Source organism: Bos javanicus, chromosome 2 (genome assembly GCF_032452875.1).
Source record: "Bos javanicus breed banteng chromosome 2, ARS-OSU_banteng_1.0, whole genome shotgun sequence".
NCBI lineage: Eukaryota > Metazoa > Chordata > Mammalia > Artiodactyla > Bovidae > Bos > Bos javanicus.
In genome coordinates, this window is record NC_083869.1 from 84,568,475 (window position 1) to 84,588,020 (window position 19,546).

At 37.3% G+C, this 19,546-nt stretch overlaps 1 protein-coding gene across 4 annotated transcripts in view; it reads right to left on the reverse strand.

The window, feature by feature from the left end:
* Window positions 1-19,546, reverse strand: part of DNAH7 (dynein axonemal heavy chain 7) — a 252,750-nt gene that overhangs the window by 110,182 nt on the left and 123,022 nt on the right. For 3 of the 4 annotated variants that reach the window (XM_061440697.1, XM_061440686.1, XM_061440716.1), the window contains exons 30-36: window positions 14,724-14,972; window positions 9,939-10,088; window positions 7,676-7,858; window positions 7,139-7,315; window positions 6,510-6,641; window positions 4,758-4,982; window positions 1,519-1,716 (exon numbers count right to left, since the gene is read on the reverse strand). In XM_061440697.1, the coding sequence (XP_061296681.1) occupies window positions 1,519-1,716; window positions 4,758-4,982; window positions 6,510-6,641; window positions 7,139-7,315; window positions 7,676-7,858; window positions 9,939-10,088; window positions 14,724-14,972 (1,314 nt within the window). The remainder of the gene's footprint in view (window positions 1-1,518; window positions 1,717-4,757; window positions 4,983-6,509; window positions 6,642-7,138; window positions 7,316-7,675; window positions 7,859-9,938; window positions 10,089-14,723; window positions 14,973-19,546) is intronic. The other variant, XM_061440708.1, reaches the window with a different exon arrangement.

Genomic DNA, 19,546 nt, shown 5'->3' on the forward strand with positions numbered 1-19,546 from the left:
TATTTACAGTACATTAAGAAGAAAAAAATCAGATTACAAAATAATATGCGAAGTATGTTTCCAATGTTGTGAAAAGTAATTTTTTTTTTGGCCTTGGCAGTTTATTAGCTGGACTGCCATTTGATGGGAGTACAAATGACAGAAGGCTTTATTTTTCCCCACCCGCCTCCTTGAATCATGTCTTCATTTCCTAACTCTTGATAGTATCTTAGATAAATCCTTCAGCTTTCTGTACACTTATTTTTTTTTAAATTCAGTCCAACTCAACACCTTGATTTAAAATCTCAGTCCAAACTTCTTCCCTCCCCACTCTTGGATATTCCCTGATGCATACAGCATTTAGTACAAGAAAAGCAACATTTCAATCTGTTGGGGAAGAAATTATTCAACAAATAATACCAGAACAATTATTTGACTATATAACCCAAAGGGGGGACTGTATTAAACATAGAATCAATAAAGAACTATAAACAAGTACTACCACAATTGGAAAAATAAGAATTGACTGGGAACCTGCAACGGGGGAGGGGCCACTAACAGGCCCTCCCCTCTCCTTCACCTGCCTCCTCTATCTTCTTCTTATCCCACAGCTGGGTAGTAAGCACAGCTGGAGGGAGTAGGCAAAAGTCCTATTCATTGGGGTCATTGTGATTCCTCCTGATTAAGGCTATCTTGCCTGCTCCCATGGAAGCTTCCAAATGTTTACTCTCTGAGAAGAGCAGATGGGAAGGTTCCTTAGATACTCCAAAGGAACATTCACATTGCTGACCTAAGTTTGCTGACCTAAGAGGAGTAGTGGCATTCCCTCCCTGCTGTGGGCAATTATATGGAATGGAGGCCCAAGAATGATCAGGTTCACTTATATTTCACATTGTCCAACTGACCCGGGAGAAACTTGCACTTACTTGCCATGCCAAAGGCTGGAGGTGCTATTCACTCTTAGTTCCAGCCAGCCTTCTGCTTTCAGAAATCTAAAACTAGAGGCAAGAACTGGTCTTTGATTAGTATGACCCCTTAAACATAAGAGAACTCAGGTTTCATAAAGGTACTGAGATTTGGGCCATATCTTTTATAACAGGTAACAATTTCTTAACACACAGTGGGTATGATCCCAGAAATTATTAAAGAAAATCAGTCTTATTACCACAAAGCAATGTTCACATATTCAATAATTTAGAAAATTAAATATCAACCAAAACACTGTTTTTTTAAGGCAGATAAAATTCTTTGTCTTATATAAGCTATTTTCATTAAAATACCTTTTAAATGGACAATAATTTAGTGATATAAAGTAGCATATCTTTAATAAATTTCCAAAGATAAATTCTCTTTGGAAAGAGACATTTTGGTAATTTTGATAATTTGATAATTACTCAAAAATTCTCTATGGTTCCAACATAGAAATGTAGAAATACATAAGTATTTTAAAAACACTGCCTACCAGTTCAGGTCATTAAAGAAATAATATTCTTTGGACTATTATGCACATTTTAATATGTATATTTCTACAATACTTACAATAATGTAAACACTCTTTCCCGTTCCTGTTGGTCCTACAAATATTGAAGGCTTTTGATGGGTGGTCAACAATTCCATTAGTGCAGAGTATCGAATTGTGTCCAGAGTTGGCACAATGATTTCATTAAACATCACATCCTTAGGAATTGGAGGAGCTTCGGCTAACTTCTTTACCCATGGTTCCCATTTTCCTATTCCCTGTTTATAACAAATAACCAAATAGTGAATGTCATGTTGTAAAATACGTTCAGAAGCTCTGTACTTCTGTATCACTGCAGAAAAGATGAAAGATCAAGACCAACAATCCTTAATATGTACATATTTGTTTTTATCCTTTAAAACTCTTCACTCTAATTTTTTAAATTTTGTGTTAAATTAAAGAGAAATTGGGGTTTTGTATGGATAAAAATGAAATGGCAATGATGTAATAATTTGATGTCCTGGAACCACTGATTATATCAACCCAAAGATCAGTTACTTTTGCCAAATATTAGATTCTTTAACAGCACTGAGAAAACTGATCTAATCAATGTGTTAAAGAGTAAAGAATTTTATTCAATAAATGTTAACCAATATAGAATATTTTTCTACACAGACCACCAGCTGCATTTGTTTGACTTTTATAATGGTACTTGCAACATCAGCTTATTATTTCAAGCAAGATTTCTTTCTCTTTTAAAAAAATTTTCTTTAAAAAAAAAAAATAAATAAAAAAATAAAAAATAAATAAAAAAAATAAAAAAAATTTTATTGGAGTATAGATGATTTACACTGTTCTGTATCTGCTGTACAGCAAAGTGAATCAGTTACACATATACATATATCCACTCTTTTTTAGATTCTTTTTCCATATACATCATTAGAGTACTGAGTAAAGTTCCTGGTGCTAAATATAGGTCCTTATAGGTTATCTATTTTATTTATGGTAGTATGTCTCCTTTTTTAATTGTAGTAAAGAAAAAACACCTAAAATTTACCTTCAACCATTTTTAAGTGTATGGCTCAATATTATTAGCTAAATTCATGTTGATGTGTAAGAGATATTCAGAACAGACAAGATTTCTTAATATGAGATTATTATTATTATGAAGTAACATTATACTGTATCCTATTAGCTTTGTGAACTAAAGTTTTCATTTGCTAAGGCAGTGTCTATAAAAAAAAATTTCAAATATATGTTAACTCTCCTTAGAAAAACACCACTGCCCTCTCCATTCTACAAAATCCAGTTTAAACTCGTGGTCATTCAAAGTATATTAAAATTAAGACCCATCTTCCTTCACATCTTCAAGTGTCCCACAACCCAGCCCCACTGATGAGTCTACTGTTTCCAAAAATGCCCCAGGTCCCTGGATCTTGACATATGGAACTCTTTTGTCCTAGTGTATGGACCATCAAAAAAGCAAGAGAGTTCGAGAAAAACATCTATTTCTGTTTTATTGACTATGCCAAAGCCTTTGACTGTGTGGATCACAATAAACTGGGGAAAATTCTGAAAGAGATGGGAATACCAGACCACCTGACCTGCCTCTTGAGAAACCTATATGCAGGTCAGGAAGCAACAATTAGAACTGGACATGGAACAACAAACTGGTTCCAAATAGGAAAAGGAGTACATCAAGGCTGTATATTGTCACCCTGCTTATTTAACTTCTATGCAGAGTACATCATGAGAAATGCTGGGCTGGAAGAAGCACAAGCTGGAATCAAGACTGCTGAGAGAAATATCAATACCCTCAGATATGCAGATGACACCAGCCTTGAGGTAGAAAGTGAAGAACTAAAAAGCCTCTTGATGAAAGTCAAAGAGGAGAGTGAAAAAGTTGGCTTAAAGCTCAACATTCAGAAAATGAAGATCATGGCATCCGGTCCCATCACTTCATGGTAAATAGATGGGGAAACAGTGGAAACAGTGGCTGACTTTATTTTTCTGGGCTCCAAAATCACTGCAGATGGTGATTGCAGACATGAAATTAAAAGACGCTTACTCCTTGGAAGGAAAGTTATCACCAACCTGGACAACATATTAAAAAGCAGAGACATTCCTTTGTCAACAAAGGTCAGTCTAGTCAAGGCTATGGTTTTTCCAGTAGTCATGTACGGATGTGAGAGTTGGACTATAAAGAAAGCTGAGCTCTGAAGAGTTGATGCTTTTGAACTGTGGTGTTGGAGAAGAGTCTTGAGAGTCCCTTGGACTGCAAGGAGATCCAACCAGTCCATCCTAAAGGAGATCAGTCCTGGGTGACTTAAATACAAGAATACTCCCCAAAGCACTAAAACTAAAACAACAAAAACACTTCAATGTGCAAGATTAGGAAACTGAATTGATCATGGTCCACTGAAATGGTAGAATATAGGGAGTTTTAGAAAAATAAGCTTTATTAAAGAAGCATCAGTGAAATAGAGTTGTTCTCTTTATTAAGGGAAGAAGAAGAAGGATATGAAACTGCCCAGTGAGGATATAGAGTGATTCCAATTTCACTAAAATCTGCATATATTTAAATAACGCATGCATGCTAAGTCACTTCAGTCGTGTCTGACTCTGCAACCCTATAACTGTAGCCTAGCAGGCTCCTCTGTCCATGAATTTCTCCAGGAAAGAATACTGGAGTGGCCTACCATGCCCTCCTACAGGGGATCTTCCCAACCCAGGAGGGACAGAATTCGCATTGGCAGGCAGGTCATTTACCACTAGTGCCACCCAGGAAGCCCATATTTAAATAACACGTATGCCTAAACTTTGCCCTCAATTACTGTACTGCCTAAACAAACAAGTGAACAAACACCACCCCAGGGTATACTGTCCATTCTGTTTGGGAAGTGCTGAATTCCTAACAATCCATCTGTGGTCCTGCAGGAACTCAGCCTGTGATGTGCTAACCTTCACCATGAACCTCCCAGAGGTGTGTCCTTGAGCAGTCCTCACCTGCTGCTGGACTGGATGTCCTAATGTGTGATTTTATGCAGTGGCACAACTGGCCCAATCAGCACTTTTATTTATCCCATTTTATCAATGAGAAAAACAAGACTTAGGGAGATTAAAAACCAGTCCAAGGCTGTACAGAAAGAAACCAGACCCAGATGTGCCTGACTTCACATCCAGCACACCGTCTCCTACTCCATGCTGTCTCTTAGGTAGACAGTGGTGACAAGGTGGCCACAGAGCCATTCTGAGCCATGTGTCTCCCAGGGAAACCCTGCCTGATTGACAGGTGCAGATCTTGCTTCAAAACTCTTACCTCAGTGATAAACTGATAATCATAAATTGTTCCTTTTTCAGGGAATGGAACAGTTAGTCGTTTTGAAGATGTTTGTTCAGTTCCACTCAGTAATTTAAATCTATTTCGAGTTATATCTGAAATCGGGCCTTCCATTAGTTCTCGAAGAATCTTATTAAATTTCAACCGATCATCATCTTTACAAGAAGCACCGACAGACCAGATCAAAGAAAACAGAAAAATGCCCTGATTTGGAGAGATGAGAAGATAGAATGCATTAAAGAATAACTTTAATCCATCCTTAAAGCTTAAATCAGATCAGCCAGATTAATATCTTTGAATGGAAATGAATAAACTGATATATGGTAGTAGGTAATCTAGGGATTTTGTAATAATTAGTTTTTCTATTAAGTTACATGTCATAAAATCTGACTGTCAGAGAAGACAATATAATGCAAAGCATAAATTCTAGGCATAGTAAAAACTTAGAATGATTAGTCTGGTAAATCAGGTGCTAATTCAAGTATACAGCTGAACTTTGATATTAAAAAGAATATTGAGATAACTTTTTATTAAAGTAAAAAAGCATATTTTAATAAAGAATAATCAACTCACAATATATGTTTATTAAATTTTGATACAATGTTTTGTAAAGTAAAACAAATTCATATACTTTTATTTACCTGTTGTAATAATTACCCGAGCATTGACTATATCATTAGAACCACAGTCCTGCAAGCTTTCTTATCAAACTCAGGCAGAGGGAACAGAACAAGAGACCGCTCAAATAAGAAGGTCTGTTTGCTTGTTTTAAAATCAAATCTCCTTTTCCATGCCAAAGCTAAAACAGTTCTGACTATACTCATAAAAGTTGTGAACTCTAGCTTGACACTATTCATCTACTCCTAGATTATTCAGACTCTTTTTGAAAACTATTTTAAATGAAATTTAAAATGCATTTCATAAAAAAAATAAGCAGAAAAGTAACACTGACTATATTAGAAGTGTGACCATTAGCAATATGTAGTTTTTTATTAAAGAAGATTCAAGGTCTGTTGATAATTTTATTGCTATATTTAAAACAATATAGATTATATATCTTCTTGCTTTCTTCATTCTTAATATTTATATACACACATATATTTTAAATATTTATATCTCATGAGAAAGGAGAAACATTAGGGAAGAAAAAAAAATTATAATTTGGAGGTTGAAGAGGGAAGTGAATCTTGTTGTCAAATGATCATTGACATTTTGGGGACTGATCATCTTTGCCGTGTGCTGTGCTCAGTTGCTCAGTCTTGTCTAACTCTTTGTGACTCCATGGACTGCACCCCACCAGGCTTCTCTATCCATGGATACTCTCCAGGCAGGAATACTGGAGTGGGTTGCCATTCCCTCCTCCAAGGAATCTTCCCAACCCAGGGATCGCATCCAGGTCCTGCACTGCAAGCAGATTCTTTACCAACAGAGCTGCCATCATCTTTGAGACTGGGCCAAATGATTCAAGGTATCAGTAGCAGATCTGTGGGGGTCACTGGGCTCCACCCAAACTTCATGATTTAATACAACACCAGGCAAGGAGTTTTCCTATCAGCACCTGGTATTTGGGATCTGATTCTTTCTCACTGTTCAGCTTCCACCCATTATCCAGCCTCCAGTTCCAGGAAAAATGAGGTTAATTACTTAGGAAAATTTACTGGGGAAAGCAATCAATTCTTTTCTATTGCAAGATTCAAAGACTTATCTCATGTAAAGAGTACATGGACTTACCTCAAGTAAAGAGTAAGTTTCTCGATCATTTCTCTCTCTTACTTTGACTTCATCAGCAAAGTCACTCATAAAACAGTCTATCAGATTCATTAGGGATCGGACTAAGTTTGTATCTGAAGTAGGAGATAATTCCTGAAAAATCAGAGAAAAAAGTCCATGAAGCAGTTTAAATGAGGCACTAATTGAAACAGTATCAGTATCAACTAATTTTTATTGAACTCATTTAGTTATAACAGCCATAACATCTACGAAAAGGTGTTAGTATTATAATTCTAGTTTTACAAGAGGGAAACTATTTTTAAAATGATAGTTCATCAGAAATGAGAGATCATCTTTTAGAATATTTTCACCTAGATGTGATTAGGTAGGACTTCAAGTTTGTTTTTTTAAGGGAAAAGATTATCATCCATACATTTTCTCAAACCATATGATGCTTTGTTTAAAATACTTTTTTGAGAAACTATATTAATTAAAAATTTTAAACTTTAATAAGAGTTTTTAATCAAAATAATTAAGAAATTATTTTAATATCTGGTAGTTGACAATAAAGTAGACATTAAAATGTATATATATGGCTAATTTGGATTTTCCATTTATTTCTTAAATCTTAAAACTTTCATCCCTCTTACCTTTGTATGTTTTCTAATAAATTCAACAGAAACAGGAACCATTCTGTCAAATAAGCCTATTATAAATTCCTTCTGAATAATAGTGATTGTAGCAGGTAAAAGATTTATCCAAGACAACATCAGCGGTCTCCAGCCTAGCATATGAGGCTCCATGTATATCATCCCACATCTGGAAACCTGGAAAAACAATCACTGTTTACCACCAAGGTACTGCTTATAAAAGAAGGATGACTCGGTACATCTATTTCTTACAGTTTTCAGGAAACTCGTGGGGGAAAAGGCATACTTTTATAAAATTTCCTCATCTAAATTTTCATGTATGACTTTACCAAATGGTCCTAGACAAAGAGGGAAATACCCCTGACTCTTATTATTGTCAAAGTATGTCAACAGACATGTCTGCCCTTGGAGAATCACAGATGGCTGTTAAAATGAATTCTATAAATACTTTTTTTCAGCTAGAGTCAAAATTACTAAGCAATAAACACATTTAAAACATTTCAAATTTATTAGCAGATGTGAAAATTGAGAACTTACAGTGGCAGGAGAAGCAACTTCTAAATCCATCGGCTCAAAAATAAGATTCATTTGTGGCGACATTTGGATAATCTCCCCGCTCATCAGACATAGCTTTTTGTTGTCGTCCAGCACAGTGTTCATATTCTCAATCCATACTGCATCTACTGGCCCATCAAAAATTAACCACTTTCTATCTGGTGTCTGGTTCATTCAGATGGTGAATAAAGGGCAAAAATGGTTATGGAAGGAAACAGTTCATTCATGTTATTTTACAATTTTAAAATGTATCTCCTAAAACTAATTTCACCATCAAAATGTAAAGGCACCTTTGGAAAAGAGTGCATATGCGTGTGAATATACATACATATGCACTAAAGAAGCCTATATGTGCCATGGATGAGACAAATTATAACATCTTATAACAAATTATAACATGTTTTCTAATGTCTCTGAAGTCATATACAACATATTTTAGAAAAGTGAAAAAAAAATGCAACTGCCAGGGAAAACAATTTTCATTCAGACTGTCTGACTGTATAGACATTCTATTTAGTATTCATACAGATCAATTATTCTTGTGTGTTAAGTCAAATTTTCTGTTCCCTCCACTGAATGAATTCACCCACATACACATCCTTCTTGGGCTAAACTGTCTTGTGGTCGTATAATATCTGGCATTAAAAATCAATATAATGTTCACAGTCCCACAGTGAGAAAAACTGATTCTCTTTTCCAGACCCTAATGAAGAAGCCATCCTGTGGACACAGATGATGCCTCGGGTTCACCTTCAGCAAATGCACACTTGCGTTGAAGTAGTGAGGGATTTGAATCCACCTCAACAACTTCATCCTGTGATCAAAAGCATTAATCATACCCACACTCAGAAGCTAGCTCTGGCCATGCTCAGGAAGCATGGAAGAGTGCGTTGTCCTGGAGAGAAAACCTTCAGATCAACTTTTCCTCCTGCTGCTGGGTTCTTAAGCCTGTTAGGCTCCACTCTGAGAAACACTCCCCTGGCGGTGAGCAGGTGGGCCCTGCAACAACTGAGTGACCTCACTTTTAGTCTGGCTTTACTATTTCCCAGCTGTGTGACTTGGGGACAGCTACTTAACCTTCCTGAGACTAATATTTATGGGATGTAGCTTCCTGGAAAATATAACACATACTATGTAGCTAAATATAAAATGAGAGGTATCTCATGATTATTTCTGTATAAATGATGCAATAGCACACATTATCTAGAGACTTCACACATTAATCTGGGCCAGAGCACATTTACTGTGACAAGAAAGGATCTGAGAAGTTTCATCAGTGGTCCCAGATCTCTGTGTGCCCCACCTGTGCCTCCTGACACTGCACAAGATCTCTGCCCCATTAGAGCCGATCCTCATGTTATTCATGGCTCAAGGTCCTTTAGGAAAATAAAAGTTCAGCTGCGATTTAATGCTTTTCTGTCATTACACTGACTCATGACTGTCTTGTCCTTAAATGAGTAGACGAGTAGACAGCACCAAATTTAGGATGTATGGTAGTCAGAATAAAGGTTAACATATATATATATATGATTTAACAAAACAATTAAATGTCTCTAGCCTAGGCCCCTTTTCCTGTAAGACTAGCCTTAACAAGCTGTCTCTATCTGATCATAGTCCATGGAGAGACTGCTAACACAACAACCAAGTTAGCATTTATTGGTCTGTGGCCTTTCTTAGAGTGGGCAGCAGCCCCTCAGCAGGGTATGCCAGGAAGGGGCAAGTTCCCACTCCCCTTCCCAGAGGTCAGCAGCTGGCACATCCCTCACTTTTTCTTTCCACAGACAGCTCATGCTCTCCCAGCACACTAGATGGAAGTACTGGAATTGGTCTGCAATTTGCTCTTTCAGCACTAGAGTCTATCTAACAATTAGTAGGTGTGACAGTGACAGCCAGCTGAGCAGCAGGGCAAAGAATGTTGCTGATGGATCAAAAGGATCCTGTTATTCAGATGCTCCCCTTGCTGGGTCACCTAGCCTGGAAAATGAGCACCAGAAATGCTCTCCTCAGTCTCCTTTCCTTGTGCCCTTTCTTCTGTGCATACTGAGGAGGACATGCCTGCCCCCATGGTCTCTGGCCGTCTATTTGTAGAGACTCACAAGTGCTCTTCATAGAAACTCTGCCAGACTATTCAGTACTGCACTTTAAACATGTACCTTGAACTATAAATACAAAAGTTTACTTGAAACTGAAAAAATCAGAGCTCTCACAGCCTTTCCAAATAGACATGCAAAGTGTTAGCACTTACCGATGAAGCAGCAAATGCTCTGAAACTGACAGCAAGGATCCCGTCGGACCACTCATGGGACACTAAATCAAACTGTCCATACAGCTGACCCATGGTGACGGACTTAGGATTTAAAACAGTAATCTGAACCTTGTTTTCTTCCATTAACCCCTTAATAGAAAACAATTATTTATTTATTTAAAAGAATACTGTCTTTATTCATGGAAAACATGATGGTGTATGTAGATAATCCTAAAGACTCTAAAGGAAACTATCAGAAGTAAAGAGTTCACTTAACAAGGTTCCAGAGTACAAGGTCATTATCTAAACATCGATTGTATTTTCTAAATAATGTCAATGAAAAACTTAACAATAAAATTTATAAGTACAATTTACAATAGGATTTAAAAACTCATAAGATACTTAGGAATAAATCAGTAAATGTTGGTCGAGATCTATAAACAGTAGTTATTATATGCTTTACAGGTTAGATATTCTTTTCTGTTTTGCCTTACAAACCTTAAAAATGTTAACACCATTCTAAACTCACTGGCATTATAAAAACAGGCCTGGGGCTGAATTTGCCCCATGGGCTGAACTTGGATGATTCTCACTGCAAAACATTCTTTGAGTGAAAATTAAATAATTAAAAGATATGGAAATATGTACCATTTTCATGTTGTGAAAAAGTTTATATTGGTAAGTTGACAGTTTCCACTAAAACTTTGAAAACCGTTATGTGGAATTAATAAGAGATATTAGTAGACCTAGGGCATAACCTTTTTTATGTTTCTAACTGATAGATTTTTTAGAAGAGCTTTAGGTTTACAAAACAATTTAACAGAAAGTACTGTATATATATTCATATATATTCCCTCCACCTCCCACCCCACGCACAGTTGCTCCTATTATTAAAGCCTGGCATTGGTGCAGTGCATTATTATGAGTGATGAACTGATACAGATACCTTGTTATTGACCAAATCCCATGGCTTACTAAGCTTTACTCTTTGTATTGGACAGTTCAATGGATTTTTCCAAATACATTATATCATGTATCCATCATTACAACATACACAGAATAGTTTCACTGTGCTCTACTTATTCACAACCATTTTCTTTTTCAGTTTGGTTCAGTTCAGTTGCTCAGTCATGTCCGACTCTTTGTGAACTCATGGACTACAGCATGTCAGGCCTCTCTGTCCATCACCAACTCCCGAAGTTTACTCAAACTCATGTCTATAGTCGGTGAAGTCATCCAACCATCTCATGCTCTGTCATCCCCTTCTCCCACCTTCAGCCTTTCCCAGCATCAGGGTCTTTTCAAATGAATCAGTTCTTCACATCAGGTAGCCAAAGTATTGGAGTTTCAGCTTCAGCATCGGTCCTTCTAATGAATATTCAGGACTTATTTCCTTTAGGATGGACTGGTTGGACCTCCTTGCAGTAAAAGGGACTCCCAAGAGTCTTCTCCAACACCTCAGTTCAAAAGCATCGATACTTCAGCGCTCAGCTTTCTTTGTAGTCCAATTCTCACATCCATACATGACTACTGGAAAAACCATAGCCTTGACTAGACTGACCTTTGTGGGCAAAGTAATGTCTCTGCTTAATATTTTGTCTAGGTTGGACATAGCTTTTCTTTCAAGAAGAAAGCGTCTTTTAATTTCATGGCTGCAGTCACCATCTGCGTGACTTGGAAGCCCAAGAAAATAAAGTCAACCACTGTTTCCCCATCTATTTGCCATGAAGTGATGGGACTGGATGCCATGATCTTAATTTTCTGAATGTTGAGTTTTAAGCCAACGTTTTCACTCTCCTCTTTCACTTTCATCAAGAGGCTCTTTAGTTCTTCTTCGCTTTCTGCCATAAGGGTAGTGTCATCTGCATATCTGAGGTTATTGATATTTCTTCCATCAACCTTGATTTCAGCTTGTGCTTCATCCAGCCCAGCATTTTGCATGATGTACTCTGCATAGGGGCGGATTCATGTTGATGTATGGCAAAACCAATACAATATTGTAAAGTAATTAGCCTCTAATTAAAATAAATAAATTTAAATTTAAAAAAAAAGAAGTTAAATAAGCAGGGTTACAATATACAGCCTTGACTTACTACTTTCTGATTTGGAACCAATCTGTTGTTCCATGTCCAGTGCCAACTGTTGCTTCTTGACCTGCTGCATATAGATTTCCCAGGACGCAGGTCAGGTAGTCCAGTATTCCCATCTCTTGAAGAATTTTCCACAGTTTGTTGTGATCCACACGGTAAAAGACTTTGGTGTAGTCAATAAAGCAGAAGTAGATGATTTTCTGGAACTCTTGCTCTCTCAGTGATGCAATGGATGTTGGCAATTTGATCTCTGATTCCTCTGCGTTTTCTAAATCCAGCCTGAACTTCTGGAAGTTCACGGTTCATGTACTGTTGAAGCTTGACTCGGAGAATTTTGAGCATTACTTTGCTAGCATGTGAGATGAGTGCAATTGTGCAGTAGTTTGAGCATTCTTTGGCATTGCCTTTCTTGGGGATTGGAATGAAAACTGACCTTTTCCAGTCCTGTGGCCACTGCTGAGTTTTCCAAATTTGCTGGCATATTGAGGGCAGCACTTTCACAGCATCATCTTTTAGGACTTGAAATAGCTCAACTGGAATTCCATCCGCTCCACTAGCTTTGCTCCTAGTGATGCTTCCTAAGGCCCACTCAACTTCTCGTTTCAGGATGTCTGGCTCTAGGTGAGTGATCACACCACTGTGGTTATCTGGGTCATGAAGATCTTTTTAATATAGTTTTTCTATGTATTCTTGTCACCTCTTCTTAATATCTTATGCTTCCATACCTTTTCTGTCCTTTATAGTGGTCATCTTTGCATGAAATGTTCTCTTGGTATCTCTGATTTTCTTCAAGAGATCTCTAATCTTTCCCATTTTATTGTTTTCCTCTATTTCTTTCCATTGATATTTGAGGAAGGCTTTCTTATCTCCCCTTGCTATTCTTTGGAATTCTTCATTAAGATGGGTCTATCTTTCCTTTTCTCCTTTGCCTTTTGCTTCTATTCTTTTCTCAGCTGTTTGTAAGGCCTCCGCAGACAACCACTGTGCCATTTTCCATTTCTTTTTCTTGGGGATGGTCTTGACCATTGCCTCCTGTACAATGTCATGAACCCACATCCATAGTTCTTCAGGCACTTTATCTATCAGATCTAATCCCTTGAATCTATCTGTCACTTCCACTGTATAATCATAAGGGATTTGATTTAGGTCATACCTGAATGTAACAACACACTAAGTTCAACTCTCCCACACTGCTTTCTGCCCACCAGCAGTGGAGCTTGGGGCATGAAATACCAAACTGAAGAAAAGATATGGGAATAATAATATGAAGCAGTAAAATAAACTCAAGGTCATTGCTTTCTTCTTTGTTCCCAGGAAGGGAATAACAATATGTCATCCTTAATTCGGAAGCATGGGAAAGCTCCATTAGAATATCTCAGTCAGGACAAAGTTGCTGCCATCAAAGAAAGACTTTTGTCCCAAATGCAGCAAAGCCAGTGTGAAGCTGCAGGTTGTAGGCAGTGACTATGAAGCCCCATTTACCTTACCACAATGTCACTCTTAGAATTTCCTGGTAATGAGTCACTTTGAGGCTTTATAGTACCAGAATACATGGTCATAGCCTTCACCTTTTTAAATCTTTTAGTGGCACCACATTTGGCTTTTAGAGATTTATTTTTTATAGCAAAATAATTAGTTCATATAATAATGAAACAACAAAGGAGGAAGAATGCAAACAAAAACTCAGCGAAAGAGGGCAAGACGGATAAAGGGAAAGGAAGGGAGGCGAAGCGAGGAAAGCACATGTAAGGATAAAAGCATAGAGGGAGAGATGACAGAAATAAGTACACATCAGTTTGATAATAAATACAAACGAATCTAAATTCCCCAATGAGAAGATAAAGGCCATCAAATGGAGAAAATAAAAGTCAAACTATTTACTCCCCATAAAAAAGTAAATCACAGTGACAGTCAGAGTCACAATTACAAGCATGGGCAAATATGTATCCAGGGGAAAAGCGGGGGTTGCAATACTGAAATTAGACACAGGAGATCCATGGCAAATAATACAAGTACACAGTATTATACTGGCTGAAGGGGGAGGCTCCACAATGAAGGTATAATGATACAAATCCCATTTGGCTACAAACATTGACATATATGTGGCAAAAATTATTTGAAATACAAAGATAAGTAGACACAAATGCAGTATTAGTTGGAGAATTTAAAATAGCCTCACTCCTTTAGCATATCAAAGTAGATCAAACTGAGTCAACTAAGACAATAATTTTGAATAATATAATTATCATTATTTACTATGCTTATATACATATTATATTACGCATACACACAACACACACACTTCAATTCAATACCACTAACAGACAGCACTAGAGGAAGTTTGCATTGAATCTGAATTTGAATCTTAACACCAAGAAAATAAAATACACTCTCCTATGAAATTATAAAATACTCTATGAAAGTATAAAATTTTTTCACATTTTCAGACTTTTTTATACAATGAACATGTTACCTTTATAATTAAACTTTTTAAAAAGGAACCTAAGGCTTTGAGGCAAATATGTGGCATATTCTTTATATGCTGAACTTCCTACTTGAATCATATTACTTTTCTATTTTCTCTGTATTTTGATAATTTTAAGTTGCTGCATTAAAGTATCCTTTTAAGTGACCATACATTCTATCCTACACAAAGCTGACTATTGGTAAATTAATGGATCAATACCACACTTACCTTTTCACATAGGTCATTTAATGCTCCAGCTAAGACGCGATATGCACTGGTTTTTCCTCCAAATGGTTCTCCAACAATCATAAAGCCATGACGCACAATCATCATTTCATATATCTGAAGAATCTTCTCAGAAAAGAATCTGGTCATTTGCAAATTCATGGAGTCACAGTTGTCTTTGATAGCTCCCAGCAAATCGTTGTAATCTGGTTTTGGTAATTTCACCCCAGGAAACAAATCTGAAGTAATTCCCTGATGATAGATGATTCAGATGTTTATATTAACATTACATAGCTATAAACTCTCATATTATCTCTCTATATATGTTTGCATGTATATGTGTACATCTATACACATATGTATATGTTTATAAACTTGATAAAATTTCTCACATCCTCATATTTAATACTGATGAAAATAGAGCCATTAAATAATAGCTCAGTATTTTTAACACCTTCATAGAGGTATGACTGACATACAATGAACTGCTTATATTTAAAGGGCATAATTTGATAAGTGAAACCACCAACTCAATGAAGATAATCAACGTATCAACCATTGCCACAAGTTTCCTTATGATCTTTTGTAATCCTCCTCTCTCCTCTCCCTGACACCCACCTCCATCCCCAGACAATCAACACACACACTAATTTGCTTTCTGTTTCTATTTTTATTTTCATTGCCTAGACTTTAATATGGATGAAATTACACATTATGGGTACTACTTTTTTAAATCTGGCTTCTTTCACTCAGCATAAGGATTTGAAATCTCAAACACGTCACTGCATATATCTATAGTTCTTTGCATTGAAGTCCACCATACTGAGGTGCCGGTTTTTAAACCCATTTTCCTGCTGATGGACATTTTCATTGTTTTTAGTTTTGGAAATAAATAAAGATGCCATAAACACATACACACAAGTCTCTGCATGGACAAATGCTTTCATTTCTCTCAAGTGAATACTGAGAAGTGGAATACTTGGATAGTACACTCGGATGGTAAAGAATCTGCCTGCAGTGCAGGAGACCTGGGTTCAATCCCTAGGCCAAGAAGATCCCCCAGAGAAGGGAATGGCAACCCACTCCACTATTTTTGCCTGGAGAATTCCATGGACAGAGGAGCCTGGTGGGCTATAGTCCATGGTGTCGCAGAGTCAGTCACTAATGAATGACTGATACAACACAACAATGGCAGGTACGTGTCTAACATTTGAAGAAACAGTCTGCTTTCCAAAATGGTTGTCCTATTTTAAATTCCCCTCAGCAGTGTGAGTTTCAATATTTGGTATAATCAGTATTTTTAATAAGTGTGTAACAGTATCTTGCTATGGCTTCAACTTGCATTTGCTAAAGAGTAACACTTTCGCGTTACTTTTGTGCCATATGTATGTCTTCTTTGGTGAAATGTTTGTTCAAATTTTTTGTTGTTGTTGTTCTTTAGTCACCAAGTCATGTCCAACTCTTCATGACCCCAAGGACTGCAGCACACCAGGCAACCCTGTCCTTCACCATCCCCCGGAGTTTGCTCAGTCTCAAATCATTTGCCTATTGTAATTGGTTTATTTTCTTCATGGTAAGTTTTGACCATTTGTTAAGCATTCTACTTACAAGTGCTTCACCATACATCTAATAGGCAAGTGTTTTTTATACCTCTAACTTGTCTTCCATTCTCCTACAGTGTATTTCAAAGAGCAAACTTTTTAATTCTGATGAGCCTATTTTATCAATTTACTGTTTCATGCATTGTGCTTTTGGTGGTGTATTTAAGAAATTTTTGCCTAACCCAAATTCACAAGGGATTTTTCCTGTTTTCTTCTTCAGATGTTGTGGTTTTACATATTTTCCAGTTAAAAAGTTAAAAGATGAACATTATCTGATTTCAAGGCTTATTATAAAAACAGTATCATACTAGCATAAAAATAGACAAAATATAACAATGGAATAGAAGAGAGAGACCAGATATAGATCCAGACACATATGAAAACTCATTCTCAAGCAAAAACAATCCAGTAAAGATTAAACAAATAGTCTTTGAACAAAGTATGCTAGGATACCCGGATTTATCAAAATAATGAACTTGAATCCATACCTCATATCATATATAAAAATAAGTTTAACAGTATTTTAATCAGTGTAGTGGGTAGTATGTTAATCCTTTTAGTGTTCCTCAAAAATTTATGTTAGAATGTCACCTTGTCTGGAAATAAGATCTTTGCAGATGTAATTAGATCAGATGAGATCCTACTGGACCCTAACTCCAGTGACTGGTATCTATACAACAGAAAGGAGAGGAAGATGCAAACTCAAGCACACCTGGGAAACAAGGCCACTCTAGTGATGGGGACAGAAGCTGAAGCCACCAGGGAACCACCAATGACAAGCCAAGGAACATCAAAGATCGTCAGTAGCCATCAGAAGCTAAGAAAAAGCAAGGAAGGGTTCTTTCCTAAAGAATCTTTACCTTCTTTCAGAGGTAACCAACAGCTTATTTCAGACTTTTTTCCTCCAGAACTGTGAGAAAATAAATTTCTGTTGTTTTAAACCACCAAGTTTGTGGTTCTCTGTTATGGAAGCTTTAGAAAAATAATATAATCACATAATATAGGATTGGAAAGAATTATAATTCCACATATAGTTTATATGAGAATATAAAGTCACTTTTAAGGTCTAAGAAACATTCCTTTATAAACCACTAAGGCTATTTCATAAGCATTATAGCAACTTAGGGCTTCCCTGGTGGCTCAGTTGGTAAAGAATCTGCCTGCAATGTGGGAGACCTGGGTTCGATTCCTGGGTTGGGAAGATTCCCCTGGAGAAGGGAATGGCAACCCACCCCAGTATTCTGGCCTGGAAAATTCATGTCTGCGGAATTCATGTCTGGCCTGGAGACCCCAGTCCATGGGGTCACAGAGAGTCAGACACAACTGAGCGACATTCATTTCACTTCACAGCAACCTATGTGGTAAAGCATCTGTCTGCAATGCAGGAGACCCGGGTTTGATCCCTGGGTTGGGAAGATACCCTGGAGAAGGAAATGGCAACCCACTCCAGTATTCCTGCCTAGAAAATTCCATGGATGGAGGAGCCTGGTGGGCTACAGTCCATGGGGTCTCAAAGAGTCGGGCATGACTGAGCGACTTCACTTCACTTTGAAGGAACCAGATGCCATGATCTTAGTTTTCTGAATGTTGAGCTTTAAGTCAACTTTTTCACTCTCCTCTTTCACTTTCATCAACAAGCTCTTTAGTTCTTCTTCGCTTTCTGCCATAAGGGTGGTGTCATCTGCATATCTGAGGTTATTGATATTTCTCCCAGCCATCTTGATTCCAGCTTGCGCTTCCTCCAGCCCAGTGTTTCTCATGATGTACTCTGTATAGAAGTTAAGTAAACAGGGTGACAATATACAGCCTTGACATACTCCTTTTCCTGTTTGGAACCAGTCTGTTGTTCCATGTCCAATTCTAACTGTTGCTTCCTGACCTGCACACAGATTTCTCAAGAGGCAGGTCAGGTGGTCTGGTATTCCCATCTCTTTCAGAATTTTCCACAGTTTCTTGTGATCCACACAGTCAAAGGCTTTGGCAAAGTCATTAAAGTAGAAATAGATGTTTTTCTGGAACTCTCTTGCTTTTTTGATGATCCAGCAGATGTTGGCAATTTGATCTCTGGTTCCTCTGCCTTTTCTAAAACCATCTTGTACATCTGGAAGTTCAGGGTTCACGTATTGCTAAAGCCTTGCTTGGTAGCCATGCCCTTCTCCAGGGGATCTTACTGACCAAGGAATCAAAACCAGATCTCCTACATCACAGGCAGATTCTTTATCATTGAGTCACCAGTGCTTAGGAGTAACTATTCATAAAACTCTTAGAACAGGGTTGGGTACATTGTAAATGCATACTGTTTGCCAAGTAAACAAAAATATCTTCTCAGATTGTTCAAATTATTTATGGTTAACCTTAAAGAAGCAGACAATTCCAGATCATATCTGGTAGCTAGTGGGTCTCAATCAAGACCAGTTCCTTTCACCAGTTCCTCTCTGCCAGGTAGAGAGTTGGGAATACATGGAGTTGTCCTTCTGGTTGTATTACTGTGAAAGTCCAGAGACACTGGGGGGACCAGGGATGCCAAGAGTTTGTAGCATATGGGACAGTCTCTCAAAACAGGGAACTGTCCTATTTGAAAATGCCAGCTATGCTCCATTTGTGAAATATTGCTCGAGAAATATTTGCTGAATGAATATACAGCTATAGGAGGACACATCTAAATAAGATATACCTCTACTTCATAAAAATAAATAGAGCTTTACTTATATTTATTCCTGGAAAATCTGTACAGTGTACTAGTACCAAAGAAACTGAGGGAAATTTTTAACAAGAAATTTTGAACCAATTCCCTGAAAACTTGATCTATAAAATATTTGCACTGTCAATTCCAAATACTAACGGGAGCTTCTTTCAGAATGATGAAACATTGTTCCTATGGATAGCTAAGGGCACTGGGGCACACCACAGTGGCAGTGCCACTTCTGTCCTCCCCATGAGAGTCTTCTGATCTCAGTCTCTACACATCAGAAGCTAACTGTCCATACCTCAAGGCAGTGCAAGACAGAGTAACTCTCCCATGTGTCAGCAGCCCACTACCCACCACCCCCAGGCACTTCTACTGGGAATGGGGAAGGAAAAACAGTGACATCACATGGCAATACAGGAACTTTAACCATCACTCTGTAATTCTTTACTACTACTTATAATCTAATTTTTAAAATATAACAATATTACTAACCCTAGTTCTTAAATTATCCTGAAAAAAAAAAAAAACCAATTTCA